This window comes from Glycine max, chromosome 8 (assembly GCF_000004515.6).
Source record: "Glycine max cultivar Williams 82 chromosome 8, Glycine_max_v4.0, whole genome shotgun sequence".
Classification (NCBI taxonomy): domain Eukaryota; kingdom Viridiplantae; phylum Streptophyta; class Magnoliopsida; order Fabales; family Fabaceae; genus Glycine; species Glycine max.
In genome coordinates this window covers 23,531,496-23,550,592 of record NC_038244.2, presented here as the reverse complement: position 1 = coordinate 23,550,592, position 19,097 = coordinate 23,531,496, and the positions used below count along the sequence as shown (strand labels likewise).

Sequence of the window (19,097 nt, the reverse complement as noted above, 5' to 3'; positions counted from 1 at the left end):
AGATTGACATTACTATTCATTATCATTTATGGACAAAGAATTTAATTTACACAAGATTAGCCTCTCTTAACATACATTAAATTAAGACATGATAAGGAGATTAATTGAATGAAGAATCAGCAAGTGCAAGCATAAAAGCATGATTGTATTTTGATTTGGGCTCCAATACGTCATTAGTTCATTGACTCTATCTTCTGGCGGGGCTCCTATCGCTTTCAGTCTAGAGTAGTTCATTTTTGGTATAGAACAGTTCCTCTTTCCAGGAGTAATGCTTGTAAATGAATAACGAACTTCATCAAAGTGAATTCCTCTCGTGATGAAAAATTTGCCAGAGCAATGAACTTCAATATCTGCAGTAGTTTTAAGCAACTTGTAATGATTTGTGTAGATCTCTACAAAGGTTTCACTTTGCAAACCTCAATCGTAAATCCACTATCCATAAGCAGCAATAGCCATGCTCTCTGCTGCTCAGAGAGTCGGTCCTTGGGGCCTTTCACTTCAACAAGCTTGGCTTCACCGCTGTATTCTCCATGGAAACGCCATAGCAGCAAATCTGGCATTCCACTAGACCAGCTCCGGTAGTCTTGAGCCAGAAGTTTGCAGAGAGATGCCAAACAAATTCCCCCAACACAAGTAACAATAGCATGAAGCTCATCTAAAGGATGGCAGTCCCAATTAACTCCTCTACATGCTGTTCCGATATGTGTTTCCCATGACTTAATAAGAAACTCCTCAGCCATGCCATCACATATTTGCTGCAGATGGGGGATTCTATGCTACTCTTTCTCACAGTATAAAAGCTATCAGTACCGAAATCTAAAGGAGCATTCTGTAAATTCAAAGACAGATAAGTAAAATTACAATGAATGTATATAACTGGTTATAATCAAACACAAAGTAGGAGTCTCCTATCAATAAAAGTTATTTTTTTAACCCTATTAAGTAAAAGGAAAAAGGAAAATTAATCAACATAAAGAGCAGCTGATATCAAATGAAGACATCAGGTGAATGGTTTATATATGTAACATGCCCCCCTCATACTAGAGCCCTTGGCTTGACTCCTGGACAATGCAAATGACTACTTGACAAGGATTGAACCATAAGCATTGGTCAAAAAGACTTGACTACACAAGTAACTAGAGGAACAATGGAAGGGGGACTAGGGTTAAAAAAAGGAAAAGGAAACCATGAAAATTATCTTTGTCAACAATCTATACATGAACCTTAGAAAGTTTTATTTCATAACATCCCATGACACATACAGGGAATATATTAATGCAGCAGAGTTGAAAGCTGAGATAGGAGGTTAATTACTCACTAAAAAATGTACCTGAAATCTAGTATAGAAGACATTTGGCACATCAGCATATATGACATCCCACATAAGAAGCCCAAAAATGGTTAACCATATGCCACTCTCTGCATGGACACCTAGCCATCCACCTCCATCCCTTGCATAGTAATGCAAAGCAAGTTCTTCCACTCCACATTGCTTCCCCTCTTCATTGTAGTACCTATTCTTTTCTCCCAATTCAGAATTCAATGGTCTTCCTTGAACAAAAACCGGAATCATCACCAGCCACAATGAGATGGCCATAATGTTAAAGAAAATCAGTAATATCAATTTGACAAGAAAAGGACACAAGCTAATCAGAAGTGAGAATCATGGAATCATAAAACAATAAAGTAATTTGCCTCAGGGATCTTCCGCAATGCAGACCTAGAAAAACTAGGAACATTCCAGTGCCTTGGTTGTTTTCCTAGGTGAAGAACCCGCCTTTGCAGTGCCATTCTTGAACCAGCACGTATCCATGGATCCAGCAACCCATTTTCAGCTATTTGAAGGCTCTCATTAGTGCAGCCCAGGTACTCCAAGTCAACCGATAACCTCAGTGTCCAATATCCTCTTTTTACATCGCAAGTGAAAACATTTAGCAGCCATTTGAGTAAGTTAATAGCATCAATGTACCTGAGAAACAAACGTCACTTCTCCAATATCTGTAGTGCACGAGATAAAAAACTGAAATGGTGATAACTTGCCCATGTAAGCAAATATATAAGCTCTGTCTATTTGTACATAAATAGAAACCAGGTAACTATGAGGTATGAGCACAAGTGATGCTGCTGCATCAGTGTATTTTATGAATTAAGAAATGTAATATTCATTCAAGAAGCTGGACCACAAGCAATCGGATATCCCACATCCATTTAAAGAAGCATATCAAAGACGTGCTTTCTAAACATCAAATATAGAATCATATTGGACAAAATATTTTGAGCTAGAGCTATATGGAAGGATAATATCATCACTGAAGTTCAGTCAATTAGGAGCAGGATCTAGAGTTCATCTTTTATATGTGAAGTTATTTCACTAAACATGGCAAATAAATCCACTAATGAAGGTTGATTGAGGGATGAAAAGGTGCAAGGACATGAGTTGTGCAGAACTGGAGTCAATAAATCAATACGTTATTTGTTTCGGCCAGGGTTGCAGTAGAAGAGGATGTGTCAGGTCATTATGTATTCATTCTACCAATATTTAAAGAAGTATATATACCAAAAAATTCCATACCTGCGCTCCCGCTCAAGGAAGGAAATCCCTACTGTGACCACTTTGGAGTATACCCATGATGCTGTAAATACACGACGAATTGAAGATACTGATTCAGAAGTTGAGCACTGGATGGGAAAATCAGTAGATACACAGGATTCAGCTATCTTTATGCACCTTAATACCACGTCAGTTTTGTTTGCATCAAGAGCTTCATCCATAATTTGTGCAACTTCAATGGCCTGAAAACCTAATGTCACACATGGAAGGAGGAACAAAAGACTATTAAAATCTCTGAACTTGGACACATACCTCTTCATAAGAGAGCAGATTATTGCGATTTGAGAAAATTGGTTCTGATATTATGCAGTTGTAAGCTGGATACACTATTTTTCCCATATCAACAAGTAGAAAGGACGAGAGATCCTGTTCTCCATTTAAGAAGAAAAGTCTCTGCAAAAGGAATATCATTTACATCAGATCTAACTACTACCCAATTTAGCTGAATCCTTTAATCAACATAAGCAGTAAAAGTCAAAGAGGCACCTCAATACGCCACATAAGAGATTCAGCTTTCGAAGAAATCCTAATACAGAAAACAGTTCTATCCAAAATCATAGTTGATAGTTGTGGCCTGCATACATGAACCAAGTATTAAATAAAAGACTATTTGACTCCACAAATCATAAAAGCACAACTAAAAATTTAATACCATAGTACGCTAGCACCAGTAAAAAGAATAGATGAAATCAGATGCTGCTTCTTCATCTGGTGACCGCCACTCTAGAACATTAATAGAATATACCAAATTCAATAGCTAGCTCATAAGAGAATCGACAAGGACTCAAGGAGAGGCAAACACATGAAATGCATTACCATTGGTTTATGATTACTTTATGCACATCTATGTTTATAAAGAGAAAGAAAAAAAATGTTCAATTGTTTGGCCCGTATCTGTCCACACAGCATGTCTCTTACTATGTAGTCATCAGAAGCCAATCATTAATTTAGGAGCATCTACTATGGATACAACCAACTTTAGAAGGATCCATCAAAAATGCTCCACTCACTTACGATAAGAAGACATATGCTCTCTCCTATATAAGGAAAACAAACTAAGAAAAAAAGTAAACCAAAAGAGAGAAAAAGGGATGGGGAGTCATTCATCAAAAAAACAAAAGCAAATCCTACTAAACTCGTCTTTTTCTAAAACTAAAAGGCAATGATATAATATTCTAATGTTTTGCATTTAATTCAAAAAAGAACAAAAAAAAGAGTCATAACCTAATGGGTAGGCACTGAACATCAACTAACTTTATTGCCCAACATGGCAACTTCAATAACTTATCTTGAAGCAAAGTAACAAACAATAAACTCAGAACCTTCAACAGATAATAAATTTGTCCGTGATAGATTTCACGAGTAAATTCATATCACTTAAGGTGTATTAAAGGAAACAAATATTATATAATAACAAAAGGAAATTGACACCCAGGTTACAAACTCATGGAGCATGCAACTTGTACACAAAGTAAGGTCAACTACATGCTATGAAAAACTCCAAGAAAAACATTATTTGCACAACTAGTGCAATCCATTCATAATGAAGTTTCATATGAAAATATATATCACCCAGAAACTAGAAATTGAATTCATTCTAACCTTTTTAAGCAAAATGCACCAAATTTCATGCAACTCAGAGACGCTGAGGACATTCAAGATATCATTCACATTACTCTCACATGGTTGATTTGCATCTTCAATAGAATGTATGTATTCATTCTCTGCAATATGATCATACCAAAGCTACAGGTTACAAAGGTGGAATAAGGTTTAACAACAAGAAATCAAATTATATTTTCAGAGAAAGAAAAAAGTAAACCTTACTAATTATATTGAATTACCAGCTAGGCCCTTGACTGCCTTTTGAGTATCCACTATTTCAGGATATGATATACTAGACACGTGAAACCAAGGTCCCTCATGAAAACCCAATGTATATCAACTCTAAAATAAGAAACAATTTAAAAGATTACTAGCTAGATCAGTAAAATCAAAATTTTAACCAATAGACATTTTAAGTTATAACACTTGGCACACTATGCTTTCTACTAGGATATAAATGGAATAATTGCTTTTAGATACCCAGATGCACTATAACACAATCTTTCAGAGACAACTGGCACTGCCATGACATAAATAACCAGTATCTACACTTGGGATGTAGGTAATATGGCACTGTACCAATTTTAGTGCCTCACGGCAGACAACGGGCATGAAAAATAAATTTGCCAACAAGTTAAATTTCAAGTATTCAAATAACCTTTTCTAGTGTGTAGCTGGATAAAAAGCCTCTGACAGTCATTTGAGAGTAAAGTGAATGACTCTGTCCAATCAAAACCATAGATGAGACATTGTTTGAAATATCTGATAAAAAATTAAAGAACATAAAAGTCACGAGTATTAATACCCATATAGGTTTTTTCATCTTCCGTCAGAAGGTGAATATTATTTCTTCACACTTCTAGTAGCATAAGACAAAAATTCAGCTGATACTTTACAGATGAAGGAGGACTCCTGCTAGCAAATTCAACAACACATTGAGCATTTTTCCATAAGCATTTAAAGGTCTCGTCAGCATATTTGCTTTCACCATCTGATGTTCTGTGGCACGTAATCTGAATTGGAACAATATCAAGAGAATGTTTTGGAACAGAAGTAACGTGTCCCTGAAACAAGTTCCAAATATAAAAATGATGAGGACCCTTACACATTTAAAAATGATGTTCTGTGTTTGTTCAACCTAAACTATCCATTTGACATAAGTAAAAGCATAGGAAAAGTGATAAAGGAACATAAATACATAAACTCATTATCAGGTTAAACTTTTTAATACCTGAAATCCAAGGCCATAGTTGTCAATAAGAGGTGATAGGCATTGTGCTAGCTCATGGGGGATAAAACCTAATGACTTGTAGCACACAGCATCTACAGAAACAACCTAAACCAAGAGCAACAATGAGCTCCGTGAAAATACATACGGAAGATATCACTATTAGTATTACAGAGGCAAAAGGAAATGAACCTTAATGGCATTGAGGTCCTTAACATTTTGAGGGTCCCTCAAAAGAGAGATGGCAGTACCAGCACATATTTCTTCGGGATTATCAGTGTATTTACGGCCAACAATGAATGTTTCAAGCGTGATGCCAGGCACCCCATTGTTTGATGGCAAGGAAGATGAGGAAGTGGTACTAATTGTAGAATCAAGATCGGTCTCGTGAGCTTCAGGGACTTGTTCTTCTTCTTCAGACTCGTTGTGCTGGGGCGGCGGAACGGGAGAAGTGTTACTGTCGTGAGTGAGATTGTGAAATTTGGGTTTGGAATTGGATAGGGTGAAGTTTAACTGAAGGAGGGTGCGTTGGGAGAACTTTCGTTTTGTTGCTGGTGTTGATTGAGAGAGACATGCATCTGAAAGTGTGTAAATTGAGATGAGAAAGTGCAAAGAAAAAAACATTGAAACAAGAGAGAATATATAATATACTATATGTGAATCACGTCAAGTGCATACATACCGAGATGAGAGTTGATGTGGTGGTTGTCACCGGGAAGGTTGCGGCCGCAAACAGGGCATTGTACGTCGTTGCAGTGGTTGTTCAACAGCCTGAAAAACGAAGAGGATGTGTCAGTCACTTAAAATATAAGCAGAAAGGAAGAGATTAGAAGAGACGCGATGCGATACCGGGTTAGGGTTAGGGTTAGGGTTGGGATCGGAGAGGATAGAGTGGCGATTGGGAAGGAAGCGTCTCCGTTTGCCGATTAATCGAATCAAGCTTTCTCTGCCGCTAAGGACCATTGCCGCAAACTGCAGAAAGGAAAAGAGAGGGAAATCATGAAACGTTTGATTTGGTTCATTTCTGTTTTTATTTTCCCTAAAAATAGAAAAAACGGTGATGAAAACGTATTTGTTTGAATTTTTAGTAAAAATGAAAGCAGGAAATAATCAGATAATGAAATAATAAATTTTGATTATCAGTGTTTTTAGTTGAAAACAGAAACTCCATCTCCCGTAAAATGGAAACTAGGGTGATAATAAATATAATTTTAAGCAAATCTAAAAATACAAAAAAACAAGACTTAATCTATCATAAATTTTCAGTATTTTTATTTCATGAAAACAGAAAACAAAAAGTCAAACCAAACATATTTCCAGAATTTTAATCTTTTAAACATGAAAATAATTTTCAAAAAATGAAAAATAAAAAATAAAAATATAAACCAAACATATCTGATCTCCGCCCCGTTCACCATTTTATTACTCGGTAAATGAAATTTAAGTCAAGTACTCTGTTTTTTGTTTTTATCAGGAAAAGAAAAAAGGAAAGCCAAGACCCAAATTCATAAATATGAAAATATACTACAAAATATAAATTATAGATCAAATGAGTAATTTAATTTTAATTTTATAATATATGTAACTTGGATCTAATTATTAAATGTTTATTTGTTGACCAATAAAATTTTAATATTAATCATGACTTGAAATTAAATACATGATTTTTTAAAATGCTTATTCAACGGTAAATTAAATTTTAAAATAATAAATAATAAATTTATGTGACAAAAATAAATATAAAAATTTATAACTTGGACGAACTCCAGGCCTAATGCAAACAGAAGAAATATTGCACTATATTGTGCCGTTATGTTCACCTACATTGACCTAGATACGGCTTACACTAAAAAAATAGAAATTAAAAAAAAAATATGAACTTAACAATTTTGGGATCAACATGAACTAAGCACTAACCAAGATAATGAAATGCAAAACAAAAACAATTAGCATTTGGAACCCAACCGTTCAATAAAAATTAAATATTCTATAGATCTATTTGGGATGTAGGTTATTACTTCATGATTTGTTTCGTGACTAAAACAAATAGAGATGAAAGTATGAAGAACATGTTTGATTCAGGATTTCAATTTGGCATGTAGGATTCAATTGAGATTCTAATTTTGGATTTTGGAGTTTGGATTTTTCTCTTTTTTGTTGAATTACACCCCAAGAGGAACTAAAAGGCCCTTGGGAACGAAATCTGAGCTATATCAGCTCTTACAGCAACACTAACAAATTTGGAAACAATCATGAAAGCTAAAATTTATTATTGGTTAAAATTTATTAAGAATTACAAATTTCTTGTAGTTCTCTTGAACATGATTCTTGTAGGATAAATGGTGTTCAAAAATACATAGAATAAAATGGTCTATTTTATATTTAAATTATATTATAAAGAGATGACATATTAAAAATGTACTTGTTAATGAGCTCTTGAAGCATAAAAATTCTTCAATGTGAAGACTCTACGTGTGATATCGGGGATCGTTTCATCATATAGCTAAAGACTCTATTTATAGTACGTTAAGGCCAAATTTCTAATTAAATCAAAATCATTATTGATAGTATCCTTTTTAAGCTATATTATTTCTTGTTATCTTATATTGCTAACCATTTAACAATTAAACTTGAAATAATAATTGACCAAGTCAGACTTGTACCTAGTCATCTTTTCAACCCAAATTTCAAATTCATATTCATTTGTTTCTTTTCTTCCACCAAATCTTTCATATTATTTATATGTTCCATACTAGCAAAAATATAATAATATTCCACCTTTTTGAAATCAATTAATCATTTGATCATATTAAATTCTCTAATTTAATTAATCATCAAATATTAAAATAATTTCTTTAACAGAGAGAACAACACTCGTTTGTATGTGACCCTGTAGGTTCAATACTAAGCCGATAATATATCAATCAAATTAATATACTAATCAAGGTAGACATTTAGCAACACTCCTTAACATCCTGATAGTATGAAGTAGCATTTTACTTTCAAGAAGAACAATTAGAAGAATAATGTAATAATTTATTCCATCTTTACGGCTCTGGGTTAACTCTAAAGTATGGTATTACTGTCAAACCCTTTTAAGTTAACTCATAATTACTTAAGAAACTCATTTCTTCTTTCATTTAATTTTCCTGGCCAGGATATAATTTTATTCATAGAGCTCAAACTCATTACCGAGTTGATGAATTTCTTCTTGATTAATCATTAATTCTACAGGTATTTAATCATATCCAATATCCATTCAACAAATACTCTAAAGCATTAGGTGTCCGAAATCAAAATACAACAACTAACATGTTAATTACTATGACAATCTTAGATCAAAGAAAGTTATTATACCTCTTCTTGAGAATTTTCTATTGACAGTTTATGATAAATTTTAATCATTAGAAAATTTCAATTGGGTCAGTTCAATGATCACATCAACATGTGATTCATTTATATATGCAAATTAATAAATGAGATATATTAATATTTATTCAATAAATACTATCACATATATATTAATCTATCCGAATTATTCATATCCTATTTACAATAATCCTATAATCAAGAACGATTTAAATTAAAATTAGAACAAATTTATTTCTCATTATCATAATCTCTATTATAATAACAAGTCTTTAATTTTAATCAAGGACATTATCAAATAGACCATTTAATCAAATAGTAAAATATGACAATGAAAATAAAATAATACTTTATTATTAAAATTAGAATTGATTACATGATAACTTGAATCGTGGACATACAAATTTATTCCCAATAATTCTCTCATACGCACTCCTATTAAAGGAGTTAGGAAGCCAAGATCTGATCTGAGTAGCTTTGGTAGCCAATGAATGCTTGCCTGGTATTGAATGAGCTCAAGTAGTTGAGTAGCTAAAGGCTTTGGTTGCCTTAGAGGAAAGTCCTATCTTCGGATAGCTTTCCTACAGACTTCTTCCCTTATTTATTGAAGTTCTTGGATTGTGTGAAATAAGAAAATAGAGTATAAGTCTCACCTTTTATTTAATTAATTTTCCTTATATTTTTTAATTTTCAATAAATATTAATATTAATCCATAGTAGAAAGTACATTATAAAGTATGTTGTTCACATTCAAGTCTAACCCATCATCCAACACTTTCCGAAAACCATAAACTTTAATTCTTAAAAATATTACTATTTTTAACTAAATTTTTGTTTATCATATCAATACACTCATTTTATTAAGTAAATATATAAATAATAAAGATGTCACGAGACAAAAAAGCAAGATATGTCAAGAAAATTCATCGAGTACCGCCTCAAATAAAGAATGCTAAAATATGTTTTTTGTCTCTATAAATATCAAAAAATTCAAAATTCGACCCTACAAAATTTTTGGTATGTTTTTCACTCTCATCAAATTGAAATGTGTTGTTTTCAGCCTGAAACTAGGCTTAGACAAATCTAAGCCTATATAGCATTTTTTAAAATTATAAAATGCAATTTCCAAGGGTTAAAAACCGTAAAAAAATTATAATAAAAACCGCTACAAATGTTAGAATTTTTTTTTTTTGCAAAATACTCCTTTCTCCCAAACCTATAAGAGCCACCACCCGTCGTGCCACCACTTGCACAACTTTCTCCACCGTGCAATCAACCACCACCTTATCCATCTCATTCACATCATGCCACCACCTACATCACTTCCTCCACTACAAGCCACAACCCACACCAACCAAACACCACCATCAAATTTGGTGGCATTAGGATTGGTGACACATAGGATGGCTCGTGTAGGTAGTAGTGCGTGGTGGAGGAGATGGTGCAGGTGACAACGCTATGTGGAGAAGATGAATAGGATGGTGGTTGGTCACAAATGGTGAGGGAGTGATATTTGGGTGCAAGTTAGTGACATAGTTCCATGTGTCCAATTTTTTAGTGGACACACATCAAACCCTCAGGATTAAATTCGTCAAAGCTTAACTCTAGAACAAAAAACAACAAATTTCAATTTTATGAGGACAAAAAATATACCAAAAATTTTAAAGACAAATTTTAAACTTTTCGATATTTATAAGAAAAAAAACATTTTAGCCAATAAAGTAATAGTTTCCAAAATGATATCAAAAGAATTAAGGTAGAAAAGAAGGCGACAAGGATCATTTGTAACCCACGTTATAGTACTAAGTTTCATTTGGGAGTCGAGATTTACCCAAGGATCATTATCAATGTGCAGACCTTCTTACCCTTACAAGAGTATCTGACGCGGTCATCGTTTTATTATCAATTAATAATAATAATATGCTTAACAAGATTTTGCATCTAATTCTCAAAATTATACGGTGAACAAAAGGGTTCACAACAATTCAATAGCCACTCTTTCCCAGTTGAATACTGGACAAATTCTTATTTTAATTTGAATCCTAATGAAACTCGAGAGAAACAGCCTCTCTGCAAAATTTAATGCCCAGTCGTTTATAATTTGGCTTGGGCATACTATAATTGACGGTGCATAATTCTTCTGAATCTACATAGTTTACTGCGGACCAAAAAGGAAAAAGAGACATGCTGCTACTATTAACTAGCCGAACGAGTTTTTTGGACTACTGCATCTGTCGCACTGCGAGTTCTTGTCAGCAATGGACCATAGACACCAGATATCAACCCAAACAAGCCAGAACTAGATCCATTGCTTTTGTCTACTTTTGGCCCCTGAAAAGACAATAACAAGGTCAGTTAACACAGACAATAAAATCAGGTAAATAAAATTTCAGTTACAACTAGAGAGACAATTCAAAAAAAATGGAAAAGGTTTTTTTCCCCTTACAAAAATCACATCAATAATATTATAAATAGGTTTTACAAGGAAAATATTTCATTTCATAAATACCGAACATAAACTTGTTAACTGTTTGACACAACCCACAAATATATAAATCACTAAAATGCACACTTAATGGGATTGGATTGATCATTTTTTGGTAGTCAAACATAACCGAGCATCTCTAAACAAGATGTCATGTGAAAAACTAATCATTCCCTCTACACACAATAAATCTGAATTTAGCAAATCAGAAATATTGCAAACCTGGAAAGATCCACCAGAATTCGATGGAGATGGTGGATCAGTTGGCAATGTCGGTGGCAAGGATGCAGTCTGTTAACAAAACAAATGGTGGGAAGAACTAATGAAGTAATGATCAACACAAATAGAGAAGCAGCAGTAAAAGCTTTCAGTTAAAAGTTAAGCAAAGTTACAAAGGCTGCACAACTTTTCTGATGGGTTTCGATGAGTGGTAAGGAGGGGAAGAGAAAAGTGACACAAACCCTTGTGTAGAAGATTTTTAATGAGGGGAGGGAATGGGAAAGTCTTGATAAGTACAGGATTGTGAATGAACAAATGCACCAATAGCCCCACCTTTAACTTGGATATATGATTTTCTGATTCTTGATGTAGAACAACTGCTTGACACCCTTTCAATCGCATTACTAGGTTTGCGTGGTTGAGTAAGTGACAAGGGGGAAGATTGAAAATAAGATGGAATGAAGAAAAAATAAATTAAACTCATGGCTCAAAGTGAAAATAAGTATATTTTGTTTTCCTATTTCTCATATTTCTGCTAAAGGCAATTGTAGCTTCATCTCAATTCGCCTACCAAACTATGCAGATACTAAAACCATGCATGTCTAGGAAATATAATAATATATCCGCTTACTATCCACCTACCGAACCATGCAGATACTAAGACCATTGCATGTCCAGGAAATAATCATAATTCATAACAGACTAGCACAGGTTTAACTCGTTATTTGTATGTATATTTATATAGAAGTTACCCTTGATGATGGTGTAAGGGATGGTGGCTCAAGAGATAGCCTAGCGGAACCTGACTGTGACCCCTGTATAATTCAGATTACAGAGTAAACATAGGAACAAGTTTCAAAAGAAAGTAAACAAGGGAAAACCTTGAGGGGTGGGGAAAGGGGGAACTACGATATAAAACAAAACTTGACCACATTCATGCTTTGGCTTATAGTTAAATAAATTTACTAGGCCAATGAACAAAAAATATACTATTAAACTAACAAGACATCCTATAAAATATACTATTATGCCTAATTGATAATAACAGTTCTCCCAAAAGGCATAATTGCATTGATAAATGGGAGTTGGGAAAAAATGCTTACCCTGGAACTGGAAGAGGGTGAAACTGGTGGTGGCTCAAGGGCTGGCCTGGAAGAACTGGATGAAGATGCCTATATAATATAAAAATGTGTTAGTATCTTATATACTATAGATATCAAATAAATAGATAGAAGATAATTGAAAGCAGATCTGAAATTAAGACTGCAAGGCCAAGCCAGAAAAAAAAATCCATTGTAACGAAAGTCAGGTTCATGCCTGAATATACTCTGTGGATCTGCTATTCTCCAAAGTCTTGGTAAATTGACACAACATGTTCACTCCTTCAATTGTGGCCACCTAAGCAGATTAAAGCCGGTAAACAGTAAATCACAGATATAAACAATATTCATTACCTAAAAAAATGTCTATAATTAAATTATGCTGTGACTGAAGTCAAATTGACTATACCTGCTTCTCTTCTATTTCTTTAATTTTAGATTCCTGAGAAGCAAAGTAATCAGGTTTAAGTTAAAATACCCAACAATAAATTAAAGAAATAACTGAATTGTTGCAATTGATTTACCAGAACATGGACTGCGACATGAAAAGACTTTGAATCTTCACTTATCGTATCTGCTTTACGTTGAATTACAGATATCTGAACAGGAGATATTCTATTGTTAAACAAGGAAGAAAACAAAACTAGACATAATAAAATCTATACTCACATCCTCCCTGGTACTTTCAGTAATGGCAGCACATTCTTCTAAATTTTTATCCAGACCGTTGATTCTTGCAGATAATTTCTTTTTGGTATCCTGAAACCATTTCGGATAAGTAAATTTCCATTCTTAATTACTCCATAGTAAAACAACTGTCAGTGTAATTTTAATGTCCAGAGAAAGAAAGAAAAGTAAACTGAGCTGAATGCAAACTTTAAAAGCATCATTTTTTATAGAACATAGAAAGTTCCTTTTCAAAATTTTGTTTGAAATATAAGATTTGTTCAATTCAATAATGGAACCATATCAATTTTCACAATGAAAATGATAAATGCAAGTTATGCACTTAACACGGTCACAAAATATTTACATGAATAATATTACCACAAAGGCTTGACAGAGAAATCAAGCTCAAAGATTATTTGAATGCAGTCATAATAAAGAGAATAAGCTCAATTAAGTAGTATTTCTTGTCTCTCAGTGTCAAATTATAGTTCAACAGATTTACTAACAACCCTGCTCATAAAAAAAATATATTGTCATTGAAAAATGTCCCATAAAAGACACATTTATCCTAATGTGCACTTCCAGTGTTTCGAGGAACCACACATGTTCATATGTCAAGTTCATATGTACAGACTAAGATTGTTGTCAAGTTCATATGTCACGCATTTTCTAGTTCAAAATCATCAGAATAAATAATACATAATTGTATTATTAAAAATAATTACTGATTTGCTCCTTGACATTTTGTTATATAGCTGTACTCTAATTAACAGATAGTTATCAACTTATCATTCATTGTCATATTTAAAAAAGAATGCTTGGTTTTTACACAGTCTAAGAAGAACAAACTATGCAATCAAAAGGAAAAATTACCCCAATTGATTCATAAAGCTTTCCCATCTGATTACCAATAGATGTGCAAGCATCAGACAAACCACGCCTTGTTGCAAACATCAGATCAGGAAGCTTCCATCCCTGCAAACACACAAGAGCCATAAAAAAATCATTTAAAAAAAATTAAAGTTGGAGATAGTAAGGTAAGATTATAGTAAGAAAATCATTTAATAAAAAATTAAAGAACAAGTGAACTAGCATCCAGCTGCTCTGGCATAGAGTTTAGTATAGCTAACTTCATGCACAATGACAGACCTATGTATAAGAGAGATGGGACAAGCCTTCAAAAATTTATGGCAATAAACATGTAGATTGTTGTAATATAATAACCAACAATTTTGTTGATTTTCTCCCATAGTTTTAAGAGTTTTCTTTTTCGGTACATAAATTTTGTTCCCATAAACTAAAATTCCTGGACTTGCCACTCCATACAAACCTGCCAACTAATAATCATCTAACAGAAAGCAATGCATAGTTGATTCTGCTCCAGATTATGTGGAAAATATTAGTAACAACATGAGTTGAGCTCAACTCAAACCAGTAAAGCCAACTCTCAGAAAACAATGATAAATGCAATTTCGCCAAGTTAAACTGAATATTATACCAATTTATCTGAACATAAAGAAACTGCAACAACTCAAACAAACATGAATGCCATATGATCAAATCATAATATTTTTTTAAAAAAAAAGTCAAAAAAGGTTTATATATTCTACAAGATTAGCAAACTCTCAATTACAGGCTTGACATTTATCATGTCAATATATAGCAGGAATCTGGATCCTCTGCAGCCTCTCCCAGCAAGGTAGGTTTCTCTCCATCCCAAATCTCAACCACCCATCACATTCTCTTTCTTCTTCAGTTACTAAGTTCAACTAAAACAGTGAAGATCTTGGCTGGGAGGTGGCGGGACAGAAATCAGCTGGAGAGGATCCGTGTCCAAATAGTAGATGGCACTCATTAAAAGCACCAATATTTAAATTCAAATTAGCCATAAAAGCTTCCAACAAGAATGTATCACTACAGCATCCTATTACTTAAATCAACGATTGAGAGAATGAAAGACATTACCTTCCACCAAACGTATCCATATCCTACCACAACAATAACAATCACTGTTATATATTTTCTTCCACCTGTGCATTGCCCAAACAAGTCAGAAAATACACACAGAAGTAAAAAATAAGGAAATATTGGTTAGCTTGTGCAGATTATGGAGACACCCCACAATTAAAACCAGTTATCACAGGGTTTGCAAATCAACACGTCAGCATTTATTAAATTTCTGAAGAAATAAGAAAAGCCCCCTATACTGTGTATAAGAAAGTAGCTACCCAGTACCTGTTCCACTTGCATTTACAATAGTGATCGATCTATCTCTAGCAAGAAGTTGCAGTTCCTGCCGAAGACTGTTTACCTGTAGATCAACAGTTAATCAGCATCACAATATTGGTATATTTACAAATATACCATTTGATTTAGTAGCCAATTCAACAGGGGGGAAATAAAAATCCCACTTCAACTACTAAAAGTTATAACTCTTATCATATAAACTGATAAATGTAGTCATACTTTTATTCAATTCGTAGAATGTCAGAAGAAACAAATTATACAGCTAATAGCAGCTGAATTATATATAGCTTCATCATGCACAAACATCCACCACTTTCTCAGATGCTACATATCAAATATATGCAATTACATGCTTCAAGTATAAATGGAAGACAATAAAGGTTCACAAATACATATTTTCCATTATCTACAAGAAATTTTGCAACATGACCTCTTAAGCTAAGATCACTAGTCCTTTCACATCACGCATTATTAGCACTCTATATTGGAAATCTAAGATAAAAGTGAATGCACAGTGTAACTTCATACATTCCTGAAGCAACGGACCCAGCAGGAGCTTTAAATTTAAATAATTTATGATCAGATCACAACCTACTTCAGAATGAATGGTGTAACAGAATCAATGCTATCAATTATAGTACTTGTGATCCAGTTGTTTGTTTCAATTTTGAAACATGAAGAAGCTATTTTTAGTTCTCAGACAAGTACAATGTTAATTGTTAAGATTAGCATTTACATTATGCACATTTACTTATACATAACATATTTTCAAAATACAACTTCAGTTGTTATGAATCAGACATATATGAGTAAAAAACCATATGCATATGCTCAGAACTCAAGTCATGTATATGATTCACTAAATGATGTTCAGCATGATGCATGAGACTAAACTTAACTAGACAAAGAACTATTCCTAATTAAAATAAAATTAACTATAACCAATAATGAAAAGGCAACAACAACAACATGCATACCTGAGCCAACAAAGCATCATTATGCGGCTGCTTTTTAACAGTTGGAGCAGGATCATCGCTTTTAAGTTGCCTCAAAACAACCTGGCAAAAAAGTCAACAATCAGTAAAAAGCCTGCATACTTAATTACCAAGAATAAATGACAGTTACCATATGCTCACTATATCAATGGAAATTGGACCCAATCACAAATATAAAATAATACTATAATAGCATCCAAGAATATGCCTGAACTTCTCAAGTACATACAACAACAACCAATGTATCCCAACAGGAGGAATCAGCCACATAGATCAAGAAGGGTTTTCTATTAAAAAACCAAAGTTTCAGTAAAACTATTTAGATCATGGTTTTTTTACTATTTATTAATAGTCTCTCCTAATATTTCCTTGGCCTTCATCTTATCAAACTATCTTCCATATGTTTCTTTGATCCATTTGTCTCACTACTAGACTATAGCCTTTATTGGTCTTCTCACATGACTAAACTACCTTAGGAAAGTTTCCATCCGCTTATACCCAAAATAGTCCCCTTAACAGGAGTCCTATATGTATGCCATTCTCATCAATCTCCATATCACTTTGTAGTGTAGATTGCATAATAATAAATCCAATTCAAGATAACTAAATAAAATGACTTGGGGCATAGTCCAATCTGATTCACAATTTTCACCATCAAAACACTGCTACCTAACATCTTACTAAATTTACATCTCATTTACTTTGTTTTACTCCTACTTAACCAGCTCATGACAGAGAAAATCAGGAGGTACAGGCAATAGAAATGAAAACTTTAATGAGCATCTCATGAATCATAGTCATAGTAAGATGTATGGTTATACAGGATTACACAGTTGGAAAAGTCATGATGAAGCATAATACTTCCATAATTCAGGCGGTGATTGGTTATGCATCCATTTACTGATATTACTACCTATCAGTTTGTCACAGATTTACAGTTTTCTTCATTACAACCAAAATAATTTCTAAGAAAGTCATTTTCTTCAACATTTTCTAAAGTCCAGCATCTCATCCTGAGACTATGTTCAAATGCCAACAGAAAGAGCAAAAGTGATCATTTTCCTTCCTAATTTATTAACATTTTTCTTACCAAATTAAATTTGTGTTGAAGGGTCCCTACCTAAAGACTAGATTCCCTTTTGCTTGCATGAGTTAGAGCATTACAATATCACTTCAAACACTTTTCTTTTATGTTTTATAAATTCAAATTCTGAAATACAATTCCCCCCGTACCCGTACCTTAAGTCTAGCAAATTTTATTGCACTCCCATACCATAAACCAATTATGCCCTCTCCTCCTACATATATTCACTCAACGTAACTACAGTACAGCCCTCCTTGAAGTTCTATTGTTTTAAACATCATCTCAATCATACCACTTTGGACACGGAAAAGATGACAATTGCATCTTAAAACATGGGGGGGTAGGGGGGTAGCAAAATCATAAGCATCATTTACCGAGAGAGAAAAAACTTGCATTTATCAATTTGTACCCATCGGCATAGTTCATTAAATGCATACATCCTTCACTAGAGGCTTAAAAATGCATCCAAAACAACAACAAAAACAGCAGCAGCCAGTGAAACAGGTTGAGCTTTCAAAAAGTAACCTTAAAAGCACCAGAGGCGAGACCAGAGACATCTGGCAGACGCCCTTCTTTTGCAATTACTGAACCAGCAATTCCTAAAACACAAACAAACGCATTTTAGTGAGGCATTCAAAATCTAAGTTTCGTCGAAAAACCTAGATTGACGTGCAACCACGAGCAAACGAACCTAAATTGAGATGGCATCAATTATGGAGAAAAATAATTGAAATTAAACAAAGAGGAAGAGGGAGATTAAGTGGATGAGAGTGTGTGTGAACCTGCGCTGACGAGAATGACGAGCTTGCCGAGTGAAAGAGCCATGGCGCCAGTGAGTCTTAGCAAACTAGCTAGCGCACACTGTTGAGAAGCATTTAGCGCGAAACGCTGCGTTTAGGATTCGGCGAATTGCGATTGTGCTGTGCGTTTAGGATTGTTTATTGTTTATGTTTCTCCGATCAGCGAGACAAACAAGACAATGAAATCGAACAAACCCTTGCGGATGCTCCCTGCTCCTTTTTTTCCTCAGTGGACCCTAGTTTTGAAGCTGTGAACATAAATAAAATACTACTATATTAATAATAATAATATTAGTATATAAATCCGGTTTGGTGATTAATCTGATTGAGGCACCGGATGGATTAATGGTGTAATAGATGTATATTAAAAATTCAAAAATTTTATACGTATTTATTATATATAAGTATATAATTAATATTATTTTATTAATAAAAATTTATTTTATATTTTAAAATATAAAATAACAATTGAAATATTAAAATTAATAACATAAGTTCATAAATAATAATTTAGTAATACAATTACACAAGTCTTAATTTTTTTAGAGTGTTTTAGAGTATTTTTTTTGTTTTTAGTTTTAGGCAGATTTTTAAAAATCGTTCGAATCGTTAAATTTATCTCAAACTGATCGGATCATTCTGGACTAGATACATCATCAGTCCAATATTCAAATTGATCCAATTA

The 19,097-nt window shown here is 33.5% G+C and overlaps 1 protein-coding gene and 1 pseudogene across 3 annotated transcripts; both read right to left on the bottom strand.

Annotated features, from left to right (window-relative positions):
• Positions 1 to 10,105, bottom strand: LOC100804595 (fanconi-associated nuclease 1 homolog; annotated as a pseudogene).
• Positions 10,106 to 10,746: 641 nt separating this feature from the next.
• On the bottom strand, positions 10,747 to 18,662 carry LOC100803530 (uncharacterized). 3 transcript variants are annotated; one of them, XM_006585784.4, is made up of 14 exons: positions 18,395 to 18,662; positions 18,138 to 18,211; positions 16,511 to 16,591; positions 15,522 to 15,597; positions 15,252 to 15,316; positions 14,160 to 14,261; positions 13,287 to 13,376; positions 13,142 to 13,216; positions 13,027 to 13,059; positions 12,835 to 12,915; positions 12,621 to 12,689; positions 12,270 to 12,332; positions 11,521 to 11,589; positions 10,747 to 11,144 (listed from the first exon to the last, which is right to left on the bottom strand). In XM_006585784.4, exons 1-14 carry the CDS (start codon positions 18,435 to 18,437, stop codon positions 11,010 to 11,012), a joined length of 1,056 nt encoding a protein of 351 aa, XP_006585847.1. In that variant the 5' UTR covers positions 18,438 to 18,662; the 3' UTR covers positions 10,747 to 11,009. The 3 variants fall into 3 exon arrangements, with proteins under 3 accessions (XP_006585847.1, XP_006585848.1, XP_040874378.1); XM_006585785.4 differs by lacking the exon at positions 11,521 to 11,589; XM_041018444.1 differs by lacking the exons at positions 11,521 to 11,589; positions 12,270 to 12,332.
• Between the last annotated feature and the right edge of the window lie 435 nt (positions 18,663 to 19,097).

Coding starts and splice junctions, on each gene's coding strand:
- LOC100803530 (XM_006585784.4), bottom strand. CDS start 18,437: ATGGCTCTTTCACTCGGCAAGCTCGTCATTCTCGTCAGCGCAG. Junction 16,592..18,137: donor TCGCCTCTGGTGCTTTTAAG/GTTACTTTTTGA, acceptor CTTTTTTGCCAG/GTTGTTTTGAGGCAACTTAA. Junction 15,317..15,521: donor TGTAAATGCAAGTGGAACAG/GTACTGGGTAGC, acceptor GGCAATGCACAG/GTGGAAGAAAATATATAACA.